Below are 12429 nucleotides of genomic sequence, written 5' to 3' on the forward strand. Positions count from 1 at the left end.
GCTCCAGGGTAAGTTTTGCAGTCCACGAGTTGATTTCTAAATCTTTGCTTAACCATGATATAATCTATCTGATACCTTGCAGTATCGCCTGGCTTTTTCCAAGTGTATATTCTTCTATTATGATTTTTAAATTGGGTGTTGGCAATTACTAAATTATACTTCGTGCAAAACTCTATAAGTCGGTCCCCTCTTTCATTCCTTTTGCCCAGCCTGTATTCACCCACTATATTTCCTTCCTTGCCTTTTCCAATGCTTGCATTCCAATCTCCAACTATTATTAAATTTTCATCTCCTTTTACGTGTTTAATTGCTTCATCAATCTCTTCGTATACACATTCTACCTCATCATCATCATGGGCGCTTGTAGGCATATAGACGTTAACAATCGTTGTCGGTTTAGGTTTTGAATTTATCCTTATTACTATGACTCTATCGCTATGCGTCTGATTAGCATAAATAAGTCTTAACTTTTATGATTAGCATTGATACATTTTCATTTAAGTACATTGGAATTCTTATTTCATTAGTGATGTTAATATTCATATTTAGAATTCAACTACCTATTACAAAAAGTGGTATACTTTTAATATTGTTGATGTATTTTTTTTTTTCAACTTTGTAGGTTTCAGATACTGATAGGTTAAATTTTAACTGTGAAATATACTCATATTTTAATTATCCATATGGAGATATTTGTACTTTTATTCATATAGTACAGTGTAGATACATGTCATATATCCTGTTTACTTGATTATTATGTACAAGGAGAGTTCAAATAAGAAAAGAAACTTTGTACTGTAATTTATTTACTGAGTGCAAAAAGGTAACTTGCACAATTTCATTGTATTAACTCATGCCACTGCAATTCACTTTTTCCAGTACTCAAGAAGCTTCTAGATTCCACAGGAAAGGAAAGTTTTTGATTAAATATCAATCCATTCTTGCAAACTATCAGTAATCCATTTGACATAAACTTATTTTCCTTCTAAATATTTTAAGTAAGCCAGAACTGAACAACTGATACTCTGACAGAGCTAAATTTAGATTATATGGAGAGTAGAGTAGCATGTCCCACTTGAACTTTCATAGCATTTCCATGGGTAAGTAAGCAGTGTAATGAAAAATATTTTCCTGGAGAAAATAAAAAGAAGATTGAACAACTCTCAGTTTGCAATGAACTTTTAATATAACTTTTAAAAATATAAGATAGAACTGAGCAGGGATAACAAAGTTCTGTGAAGTCAGGTAAAGAATTCCCTACAAATTCCAAAAAAAGGTTGCCGTTTATTTTATACTGTCATTGAAATCCAACTAGTAGGAGAATTGTAACTTTTTAACAGTATGAACTCCATACCTTTTTTATCACAGCAACTTTATTTGTTAAACAAAATTATTGAAATTTAATTGGCAACAGCATGTCAAGAATGACCTTTTCAGAGAATCTCTTTGCTATGAAATATTTATGCCTGCCATCAATCAAGCTACAACGAAAGTAAATGTCAGAAAAAAATTTCATTTCATATGTAATTTATGGAAGCAGTCACACAATATACTTTAAAGAAAAAACTAGTTCTCCCCTCCATATTAATACATAAGTATCATGCATGAAAACAAAAGTACTAATTTTTTGTAAACAAAAAGCTATATTTTTTTATACATTAGTCTCGTAATTTACTTTTGTTTTAACATTTTTATTTGAAGGACTCCATATAAAAAAATGTGGAGGATTATGGAAAACAAGAAACCATCTGTTTTTGTGCCTACATATGAAGAAGGAATAAGAAGAGTACTTGAAGGCAACTATGCTTTTCTCATGGAATCAACTATGCTTGATTATATTGTGCAGCGGGACTGCAACTTGACACAAATTGGTGGTCTTTTAGATACCAAAGGCTATGGTATTGCTACACCAATGGGTAAGTTTAAATCTTCTGCACGTTTTACTTAACTATTCAAGTGTGTATCTTTTAACTAATTAAATTTACTTTGTTGTAAGAACATATATACCATTTTCATGTCTAATTTTCTACTACATAATACCTTTATTTTTTAAAGGTAGGCCTCCTACTCCCTCTTAAAAAAGATCTTTTTTCGATAAACATTCCATTCAATCCCAGATTAATTAATAAGAGTAAATAAAGCTAATGATTGTATGACTGATAAGTGTCTAGCATTATCTGGTAAAAAAAAAAAAAACAATATTACCTTCCTACAGATTACATTTTAATTCCCTTAATTGACATTACTGCAATATTGTGCATTGGAGTGGTTTAGATCGCTCTTTTCTCCATGGGAGTAGCAGACAACTAAGGCCTGGCCAGACCAGTTATATTTTACCACTAATCCTTGATCTGTCTTCCAGCAATTATTTTGATGCTAGGTTCTAATTAAAAACATATCCAAGCCCAACAATCCAGGACAGTAACAAGTTACAGTTACACTCATTATTGAAAACAGGGCTACGCAACTGTCTACAGATCCCAAATCCGCAAAACTCACAAAACAATTAGCAGCACAAAAGGTAATAGTGAGCTAGGACCTGATTTTAATTTTGCTGAGAGGACATTATACAATATTGTCTACTAAGTTCACATGGCTGTTAACAACTTTGTAGTCCGCAAGAAAAGGGGCACTGTGTCATATAACTTTTACAGAATGGCAAAAAGAAAATTAGTTTTATGTTCTTTTCTATTTTGTTTTTTCTATCCACCTGTTTCCTTTATTTCTTTATCCTAATTTAATCGATTTTAATTTATTTATTAGTATAAATAGGTTACATTTCCATTTATTTTGTTTTTTATTTTTTTTTGTTTTTATGACACTGGACATAGTGCCCTTTTCTTCCAACAGGATATCCATAAGTAATGTAACTTACATTATTCACAATAAGCACTATGTCCTATGTAATGTAAAGGACTGGTAATATTTAAAGCATTGCAACACTATCAAACATTGTAATTTATTTTCAATGTGTAAAATAGCCAAGTGTTTAACAAAGAGATAGAGCAAAATATAATTATAACAGAAAATAGTATCTCTGTTATCTATACTCAAAATAAAAAAAAACTTAGATCTGATATAAAATAAAATAATGTCTTAAAATGGTTGTACATTATTTTCATTAATTTAGAACAATAGCAAGTTAGTAAATAACAGCACGTTTTAGAAAAAACAACTAGAAGTGGAAATGAAAAATTGGAAAAATAATAGAATTAATAACTAAGTTTCATATTAAAAAATGTCAAAATAATATAAATAATGAATAAGTATCTTCATTAAAAAATTGCATACAAATTTAAATATAATCACTTAAGGTACAATAAGACAACCTTTAAAAAGATGTAATACTATTTTATTTAAATACTAAACAAGCAAGTATACAAAAATATAACTATATTCTTCATATTATAAAAAATGTTGATTGTCTCAACATCTCCAAAAAAAAATATGACCAAAATCATAACAATATATTTCCAAAACATCATAATGAAAAATTACATAAAAATAAAAATGGTAAATACTCTAAAAAGTAAAACTATTACGTAAAAGTATTAGTAAACACAATCGTCTGTAAAACAGCAAGTTAAAAAAAACTTTTTCAAAATATTACAACAAAATAATATGAAAAATTGTTATAATTTAAACAAATAAAGTAAAAATGCGTGCTATAATTTACAAACAATAACGCATCCTTTTTACTACAAAGATGAAAACTAGAATTATTTTTATAAAAATAACAAATATGTATTAAGAAAAAATTTTTACTAAATTATAATAATTAAGAAGTTAATTGTCATCTTCATGTGCATCTTCCACTGGAAAGTCTGAAGCATTTGTGGAGTGGCGTAAATTCTTATAAAAATCATCACATTCCCTTGGCAAATATTGTAAAGTGATATAAGGTCATTATATTTTTGATAGAAATTTCTTTCATCTGTCAGAAATGGTTTCCAGTGATTAGGGAATTCAGTAATTACTCTAGATTTTCTTATCAAATTTACTTTTCTAAATTCATCTTCAAATATCAGTTGCTTTAAAACACACACATACACATACACACACACACACACACACACACACATATATATATATATATATATATATATATATATATACATATAAATTTATCACTAATTACTTTAATATCATACTTATAAAACTGCAACATTAGTTATAAATAAACAAAATTACCAAACCATACAAACTCCACTGTTCCCAATGTCCTCAAATATAAAAACAAAGATAAAGACAGTTTTGATGGATATGTTACAAGAGGGCTATCTGCAGTGATGCATAATAGTTTCAATAATAAAGAATGAAAAAGCACTATTTGGATATAGTGCTTATAAAATGGTTGAAGTTTAGAGGAAAAAAGCACTATCTTGAAATGGCTTGTAAGAGAAATAGAGGTGTGGACGGAAATGGTTACATATCCATGCAGTGCCTTTTTCTTCTGTGTAGTGATGTATTATTTATTAATAAGTTTTATAAATTTTAAGAATTATTTTTTTTTAAATATGCTCAACATAGCATATGAAAATGAGAATTCTTAATAAAACTGACTTATTTTATTAGTAAATTTTATTTTTCTCATTTTTTTCTTTTTATGCCTAGAATTAAAAAATTACATTTATTACTAATTGCAGTGTCTTTATTAATGACAAAACTAAATTAATAAATGTCCATAATAGTAATTAATGTTGTTGAAAAGAACAAAAGAGTCAATAAATTAAATTCCTACAAATATAAATGAAAAAATTGGATTCAGTAGAATCAGAATTGTTAAACCCAGACTGTAATAGTAAAGTAATTAACAAAAACTCATTAATAATTTAAAAGTTTACTTTGTGAACTTATTCTGAAAGAATTTATAATTAACTTAGTTTAATATCAACTGGATGGCTAAGGACTGCATGATGCACACACACATGTGTGTGTGAGTATATGTATTTTGATAATGTTTGTCAACAGCATGCTCCTCTGGTTCATGCCTAAATCCTTTTAGATCTGTCTCTTATTGTAGATAGAATATCACAATATTGTAGATGGAATTTCACAAGTCAATTAAAAAGTTGTAACATTCCTGAACAGAATATGCAAAATATTAATTTATGATTCATTTCAACTTCTAAGTCAACTGCTACGTACTGTTTATTGGAGTGTAAGTTCTAATATACTATTTTAATTTTTGTTTCTATTTACTAGAGTTATTTGAGTTTGAATTCATATTTATTTCATTATTTTTGTGAACTTGAACAGAATAACTTTTTATTTATGCTTTTGATTTATTGTAGTTTGTTAAAAGATGATAATAAAAAATAAAAAAATTTAAATTATGATGAAAAGTTAATTACTAAGAGTATAAATAATGAATGCATCAGGTAGAATGTTCTGGTCGTGTTTTTACTAGATGTAATGTATCTGTGATTTACGTTTTGGAAATAAAGTGTGTGAATATAAAATCTTCACACAGAACATTATACAATATTTATTTACACATAAAGGTTAGTCAGGTTGATTTTTCTCAGTAGAATCCTATATTCTTTTAATGTTATTTTACGGAACTTATTCTTTTTAAGATTCTATTATTCTTCTGTACTGTTAAATTAATTTAAATTTTATTAAATAAACCATCTAGTACAGAATAATGAGATAAGCCCTATCTTACCTTAATATTTCATGAAAGTACTTTCACAGGATCCCGCATCCTCAGTTATGATTGAAGTAATTCCATTATTGAATAATGAAAATTTTAAAATAAAAATACTAAAATAATAAAAATTGCTTATTACTTTTTGCTATCTGTTGCAATTTTTATAAGGCTGTCTCCCTAAAACACTGTTTCATGGTTTATCAAATTGAAATTATGTTTGAATTTATATATTTATCAATTTATTTAAATTAAATTCTTTATAGTCCATATTTATTTATATATTTAATATTTTTCTAATGTCAAATTTATTAATTATAATATTTCTAAATGTGTATTAATATCAGAAATAGAATGTTTATTGTTTATTAGATCTGTTTTTTTTATTTAAACCTAATTTATTATTTTTCTATTTCCATTAGAAGTTTGTTTCTTGAGTATTTTTAATTTTATTTCTGAAATATCCCACCAGATTTCAGCACATTCTTACCTTCCTTTAAATAGATCACATTAAAGAAATGTTATGTTGGTCACGGTGTGCGCCAATGCCTGCTACATCAGCTGTGCATAGAGGTTATTAGCACATCATGTGTTATTCTTTAGTTTGAATGTTGATAGGTGCGTGTATTTAACTGAATAAACAGTGGCAGCTCACAGCTAAAATTAGTGGGAGTGCTGCTCCAGAACATTTTCTCTCAGCCTTTTCAAGGCCATGGTTAAAGCTTTCTGCAAAGTAAAGAACTGAAAAAAAAAGAATCAAATAGAATAGCTGGAAGCAGGATAATAATCTAATTCTACACTTTATAACATTCAAGAATATGGTACATGGTTTTTAAACAAAACACATGCAGAGTAAAAAAAACTGCCTTCCACCAGCATACCAGGGTCAGCACTGCGGGAATAACAGTTCTCTCTCTCCCTCACAGCCACATGTGCAGCTTCCTATATGCGCATGCACACAACAGCCAAACACCACACTGCTGGAACTGTGAAGCGCACAGTTCCATACAAAGGTTTTTGTATCTTTTTCATAAACTGGGGGATGGCTAGTTACATTAAGCTTAAGTATTATATATTGTACAAATATAAAGAAAAAATAATTCATTATATTAAATGTTATCGATAATATCTAGTAGAAATAGGGGGTTTTGTAGTTCCACAGTGCCTGAACACATGCCACCATGATAAATAAAGCTTATTTATTTAAGTAAAAGTGAAAAAGATGTTTTTTAATATGGAATTACCATCTTTAGTGTCCAATATAAACTATGGTGCACAAAAAAAAGATAGAAAAGCATAAAAAGTACTGCAACAGTGATCCTAGCCTCACGTTTCTTAAATAAAGCAGAGCATGTAACCATGATAGAAAGTTGTTTAAATGTAATAAAGTGATGTATTCAGATATATCAATAAATCAGAATCAGATTTACGCAGCAGAAGGTAAGAATAATCAAGATAAAATGTTACTTAAGAAGTATATTTCTGCCAGTTAACTTAAGAGAAAAAGATCAAAAGATGGTACAAAACCTAAGACTGTTTCATTATCTTACTTTTTAAAAACTAAAAAGCTGCAAATGATAACAGTTTGAAAGAAGTTTTTTTTTTGTTTTGCTTTGGGTCTACCAGCTTGTAGAATACTTATAGTTAGTAAAGTTATCAATTTAGATCATGTTCCTAGCAAAAACCATGGTTCAGTTTTGATTTTTTGTGATGGCTGCGCATGGCAAAATCAGAATGTGCATACATTGTATCACTGGTTGACAACAGAATTCCCAGAGATCATTAAACGAATTCAAGTGACTTGCCCAATTCATGACCACTCATTCCTTCTGGCTGATTGATGTTTTGGGAGAGTTGAAATAAAATCCGCAGATGAATATGTAAAATTTTATAAAGAAGTTGGTAAAGTTAAAGAGCCAGAGAAGGAATGGATGGTTTACGATATAAAAGTTCTTTAAAATGTGTATACTAAAGTAAAAGGTATTAGTGAAGAAAAAATAATCATTATTTCAAAACATAAGTTAAAAACTGGAGAAACTGCTAGTAAAATACAATATTTTACCAATTATAAGTTTTTGTCAGCTGCTGAACTTCAAAATTGTATGTTTATAGTTTAAGAAAAATAAAAAAGAAGGGAGTGTGGTTTTGCGTGAGTGGGATTTAAAATGAAAAATATCTCCTGAAAAAAGAAAGCTGTGTTGAATTTGCTAATTAAACACTTTGGCAAAGACTGGGATTTTATTCCACAACTTCTTTGGTATAAAAATTTAAATTTTGATGATGTGGATGCAGAAAATGAGTCTACTGATGAAGTTACTTGCGAGTCTCACAGACTATTACGGTCTTCACGTTTAAAATATTGTTTATTGATTATGTTATCATAATATTAAAAAATATAATGTTTATTAAAATATAGTAATTTAAATAATAGTCAACTATATTTTTTGTTTTATTTACCAAAGTTAAGTTGTCCTTGATTTTTTTTTCATTAACATCTCCAAACTTTTTTTATTAACTTCTCAGCCATTTCATATGTTGTTTAAGTAAATTTTTAAGTACAGAATTAAGAACAAATGACTAATAATTTTAACAAAAAAAAGTGGAAAATGTATTATTAACGCTGTTAAGCTGTGGGTGTTTTGTGTCTACTGAAAAATTACAGTTGCTGGAGATGTTAAGTTTTACAAAAAAGCTTCTCAAATTCAAACAAAGTTTCAATTTGATAAACCACCAGACAATGTTTGATGAAGGAGCCTTATAAAAACTGCAACAGAAAGCAGCACTTGTTTAAATTAATAGCAACTTTCATTATTTTAGAATTTTTTTTTTTTAATTTTTATTATTCAATAATGGAATTATTTCCATCATAGCTGAGGATGCGGGATCCTGCAAAAGTACTTTCATGGAAAAATTAAGGTAAGATATGTCTAATCTCAATATTCTTTTAATGATCTGATAAATAATCTAAATAAAATGTAATTTATGAAGTCATTTTTAATAATAATAATAATTTTTGATGTTGTAGGTTCTCCATGGCGTGATAAAATTTCCCTTGCAATACTTGAATTACAAGAAAAGGGTGAGATTCAGACGCTTTATGATAAGTGGTGGAAGAATCCTGGTGATACTTGCACCAGAAATGAAAAAGGAAAAGAATCTAAAGCAAATGCTTTAGGAGTTGATAATATTGGTATAGTTAATTGAATATTTGTTATTATATTATTCTCAATAAAAAAAATCAATCAATTTTCAGAAATATATATATATAAAAATATATATATATATGTGTGTGTGTGTGTGTGTGTGTGTGTGTGTGTGTGTGTTAATATTACATATATAATATTCACATGTTTTTTTTATCTTTTTATCAAAATTTATTTCAACTAAATAAATGACTTAGTAAATAGTTATTCATCAAACTTAGTAATATCCACTGCACTGAATGTTTATAAATTCATGCAGCCCTAAAATGGTATGGAACTAACTAGTAATGTAATTACATGATTCTAGGTAAGGTTTCTGTTATATAAATGAAGATCAAAACAAGTACGTCTTATGATATATCACACTTAAATCTGATTAGTAGTCTCGTAGTATTAGAACAAACATTAATATTCATAGCACATACCTTTTGTACAACATTATTTGATGATTCAGTCTTATTAAGAATTTCAGAATGAATCCACAGTTAACTTTTTTCCTTGTACAACTATCCAGAAAATATCTCAGTAAACATTTTTCAATATTGCTCATAAAGCTACAAAGCAGCTGAAGTTATGTTTATATCAGATTCAAGTAGCATATGAACTTAAAATAAATTGGCAGTTACTAAAGGCAGTTTTAGATCTTTCATTTGTAATAATGTTTATGTTTTGGGCAATGTATTTTATTCAGATGAAGCATGGTTTCAGTCCAAATACAAAACAACTGATTAAGACTTTTTGAGAGTCCCATTATTTTTCAGAAAAAAACTTATGTTAACTTTGTAAATCATTATGTACTGTACAATTTCTTGGTAAGGAGTAGTCAGAACAATTTTTTTCACAGAAATATTAATTGTTGAACATTATCAAGAATTGAATCCTTCAATCTCTGTAAGTGTCTTGTAGAGTCTACTGCTTCATATTCCATGAATCTCTTACCTTCACATTATTATTATAGGAATCATGAAAGGCAGTGTTTTTAAGAAGAGTCCTCATCCAAAGGATGAATTGAAAAATAAATATTGTAATTCACAACTAAACTTCAGAAAATCTATATAAAGATTCATCAAGCATACAAACAAATTAATACCTGTATTAATGCTCACAGTAAACACTGTATGTTGAGTGATCTAAGGAAATAGTTTAATATTTAATTTATATTTTACTGTGTAATAGAATTGATCTTTTACCAGCAAATGAATTGTTTTAAACTTGGGTGGCTTAATTTTATGAAGACTGTATATAGTTATGACAATTTTGTCAAGTAAAAAAAAAAAAATTAGTTTTGAACAAAATAATTATTGTATAATTTTTAAAATAAAAATTACCATTTTTGAAATAAATAGTATCATTTGCTATTGGTCATTAGCCTCCATATGTGATAACACCATGCAATGAAATTGCAGCTAGTATTGTTCAACTTCAAAAGAATCACTTAATGAAATCTCAAGTTTTATCCTTATTTCACATCCTTAAATTTTGTAGGATGTAGCTCCCTAAATATTTGAGATATTGTGAAACAATCAGGATGTATTAGAAGAATATGCATCATTCCCAATTATTTTATATAAATAATTGTTGTGTATGAGACATGACAATTCACTTCCTTCAATGCAGTTTGTGAAAACTTGAATTTTCAACTTCACATTAATGACCACTGTCTTTTTCAAAGTACTTCCCTTATCTATCCATTAGTTTAGACAGTATCCACATTTCTAAAATCGTTTTTTTGGTATAATATTCTTGAGTTTTTTCCTATTATGAAGAATGTCGGCAGAAAAATGTCATCCTTTTAGTCTTCAGTTTTGAAAATAGCCAAAAATCTCAGTCTAAGTCAGATGAATTAGTAGAATGACCAAATTTAGTAATCAATTTTTGGTCAAAAACTCTTATCTCATAGGTAAAATAAGATAGCAGAGCTCTTTCCTTTTTTTTTATTTATATTCATTCAATTTTCATTACACTAGCCTTCTAAAATAATTGTATTTGAAAATAATAAATTTTAAAATTCTTCATCATTAAATGCACAAAATCATGTTGAGTTTTAAAAATAAATAAATTTTTGTAAGGAAAATTGTAACAGTATTTTGTAATAAGTAAGTATTTTAAGGAAAGTCTAGGTTTACATTAACATTTATTGAGGAGTAAAAGTTGAGATTAAATCAAGTGGAATGTATTAATCAGGCGATGTTGTAATTGGAGATGTTATCTATTACATAACTAGAAACTACTTTGTAATTTTTTTAATGCTTAATCAATTTATGTAGTCAACATTTTTTCCTAATAAATCCTTGTTTATGAAATTAATGATTTGGCATGTTTTAAGCCTGTTTTAATTTGAGAAAAATGTCTTTGGGTGTAATGTATTTTTAAAAGATAGGTTGTGGATTCAAGAGAAAAATTGTTACATTTGTTCCAAATACCCTCTTTATTTTAATTAAACAACAATATTCACTTTTAATTGAGAGTTAAAATATTTTTTTTTTTAAAAACCAGTATACATCCAATTAAAATATACAAAGATGAGAGAGCAAGTTACTGTCAAAAGGCCTAGATTTGATTCAAAGCTTGAAAATAACAAATTTTCATCATTCATTCTATAATTAATAATTCATTCTACTTTTTGTATAAGAACAGAAATTTTGTTTCATAACTTTTATGTTGAAATTCTATTTTTAATAAAAAAATTCTAAGAAAACATACTAAAACAGAAGCAGTAAAATAAATTTGATGGACAATAAAAAAAAAAGCTGAGTTAGTAGTGAAGTTGTAATCCCCATTTTGAATTTTTTTTGTTTTTTACCCCCATCATGTACCACCATGTTTATGGTGTCATATAATCACTCATTATTATCACCTGTTAATCATTCATTATTAATGGCATAAATATTTTTAACGCAAGAGAAAACAAAGAGTGGCGCAAGAAGTACTATATTACCTACAAACATTGATCTGAACTGCTACTTACCAAATTAAATCATAATGTTTCAATTCCTGATAACTGATCATCGCTAATATCATCACAGCTAATATTTAAATCATAATTCTCACCTAAATCACTATCTTTAGTATCTCCATTTACGTTAATAACATTTCAATGGCATTAAAGGTTCCAGAAACAAGATATTTCTATTTTCTTGACATAGGTCACACCTTGATTTTCATTAGACATTGGTAATAAATTTGCTTGTTCTTCAATTAATGCAATAGCATCATCTAATTTTAAATTAACTTTTTTTTTTCACGACATACTCTTTTAAAACTGCCAAAAATGTTTCATTCAGATTTAATTCTGGAGAATGAAGAGGTAAACTCAAACTTTGTGACTTTTCTTGGCTAAAACTGTATCGATTTTAAATAATGTAACACACAACTTTGCAGTTGTTATAAACTGTTCAGTTCTGGTTTCAACATTATACTTGTAAATGACACGTTATTTTGCGTAAGCTAATCAATTATGACTGCTTTTCATGTGTTCAAATTCAGAGTGCAATTTAGATATATGTTATGGTATGAAGCATTATCTCAGATGATGAATGAGTTAGAGGGAATATTAGGAATTAATTGTTTAATTAA

At 27.7% G+C, this 12429-nt stretch overlaps 1 protein-coding gene across 2 annotated transcripts in view; it reads left to right on the plus strand.

Annotated features, from left to right (window-relative positions):
- The window catches only part of LOC142326650 (glutamate receptor ionotropic, kainate 2-like), a 70836-nt gene that overhangs the window by 48595 nt on the left and 9812 nt on the right, over positions 1–12429 (plus strand). For both annotated transcript variants that reach the window (XM_075369246.1, XM_075369248.1), the window contains 2 exons: positions 1702–1916; positions 8676–8840. In XM_075369246.1, coding sequence (XP_075225361.1) covers positions 1702–1916; positions 8676–8840 — 380 coding nt within the window. The remainder of the gene's footprint in view (positions 1–1701; positions 1917–8675; positions 8841–12429) is intronic.

Source organism: Lycorma delicatula, chromosome 6, assembly GCF_047948215.1.
Source record: "Lycorma delicatula isolate Av1 chromosome 6, ASM4794821v1, whole genome shotgun sequence".
NCBI lineage: Eukaryota > Metazoa > Arthropoda > Insecta > Hemiptera > Fulgoridae > Lycorma > Lycorma delicatula.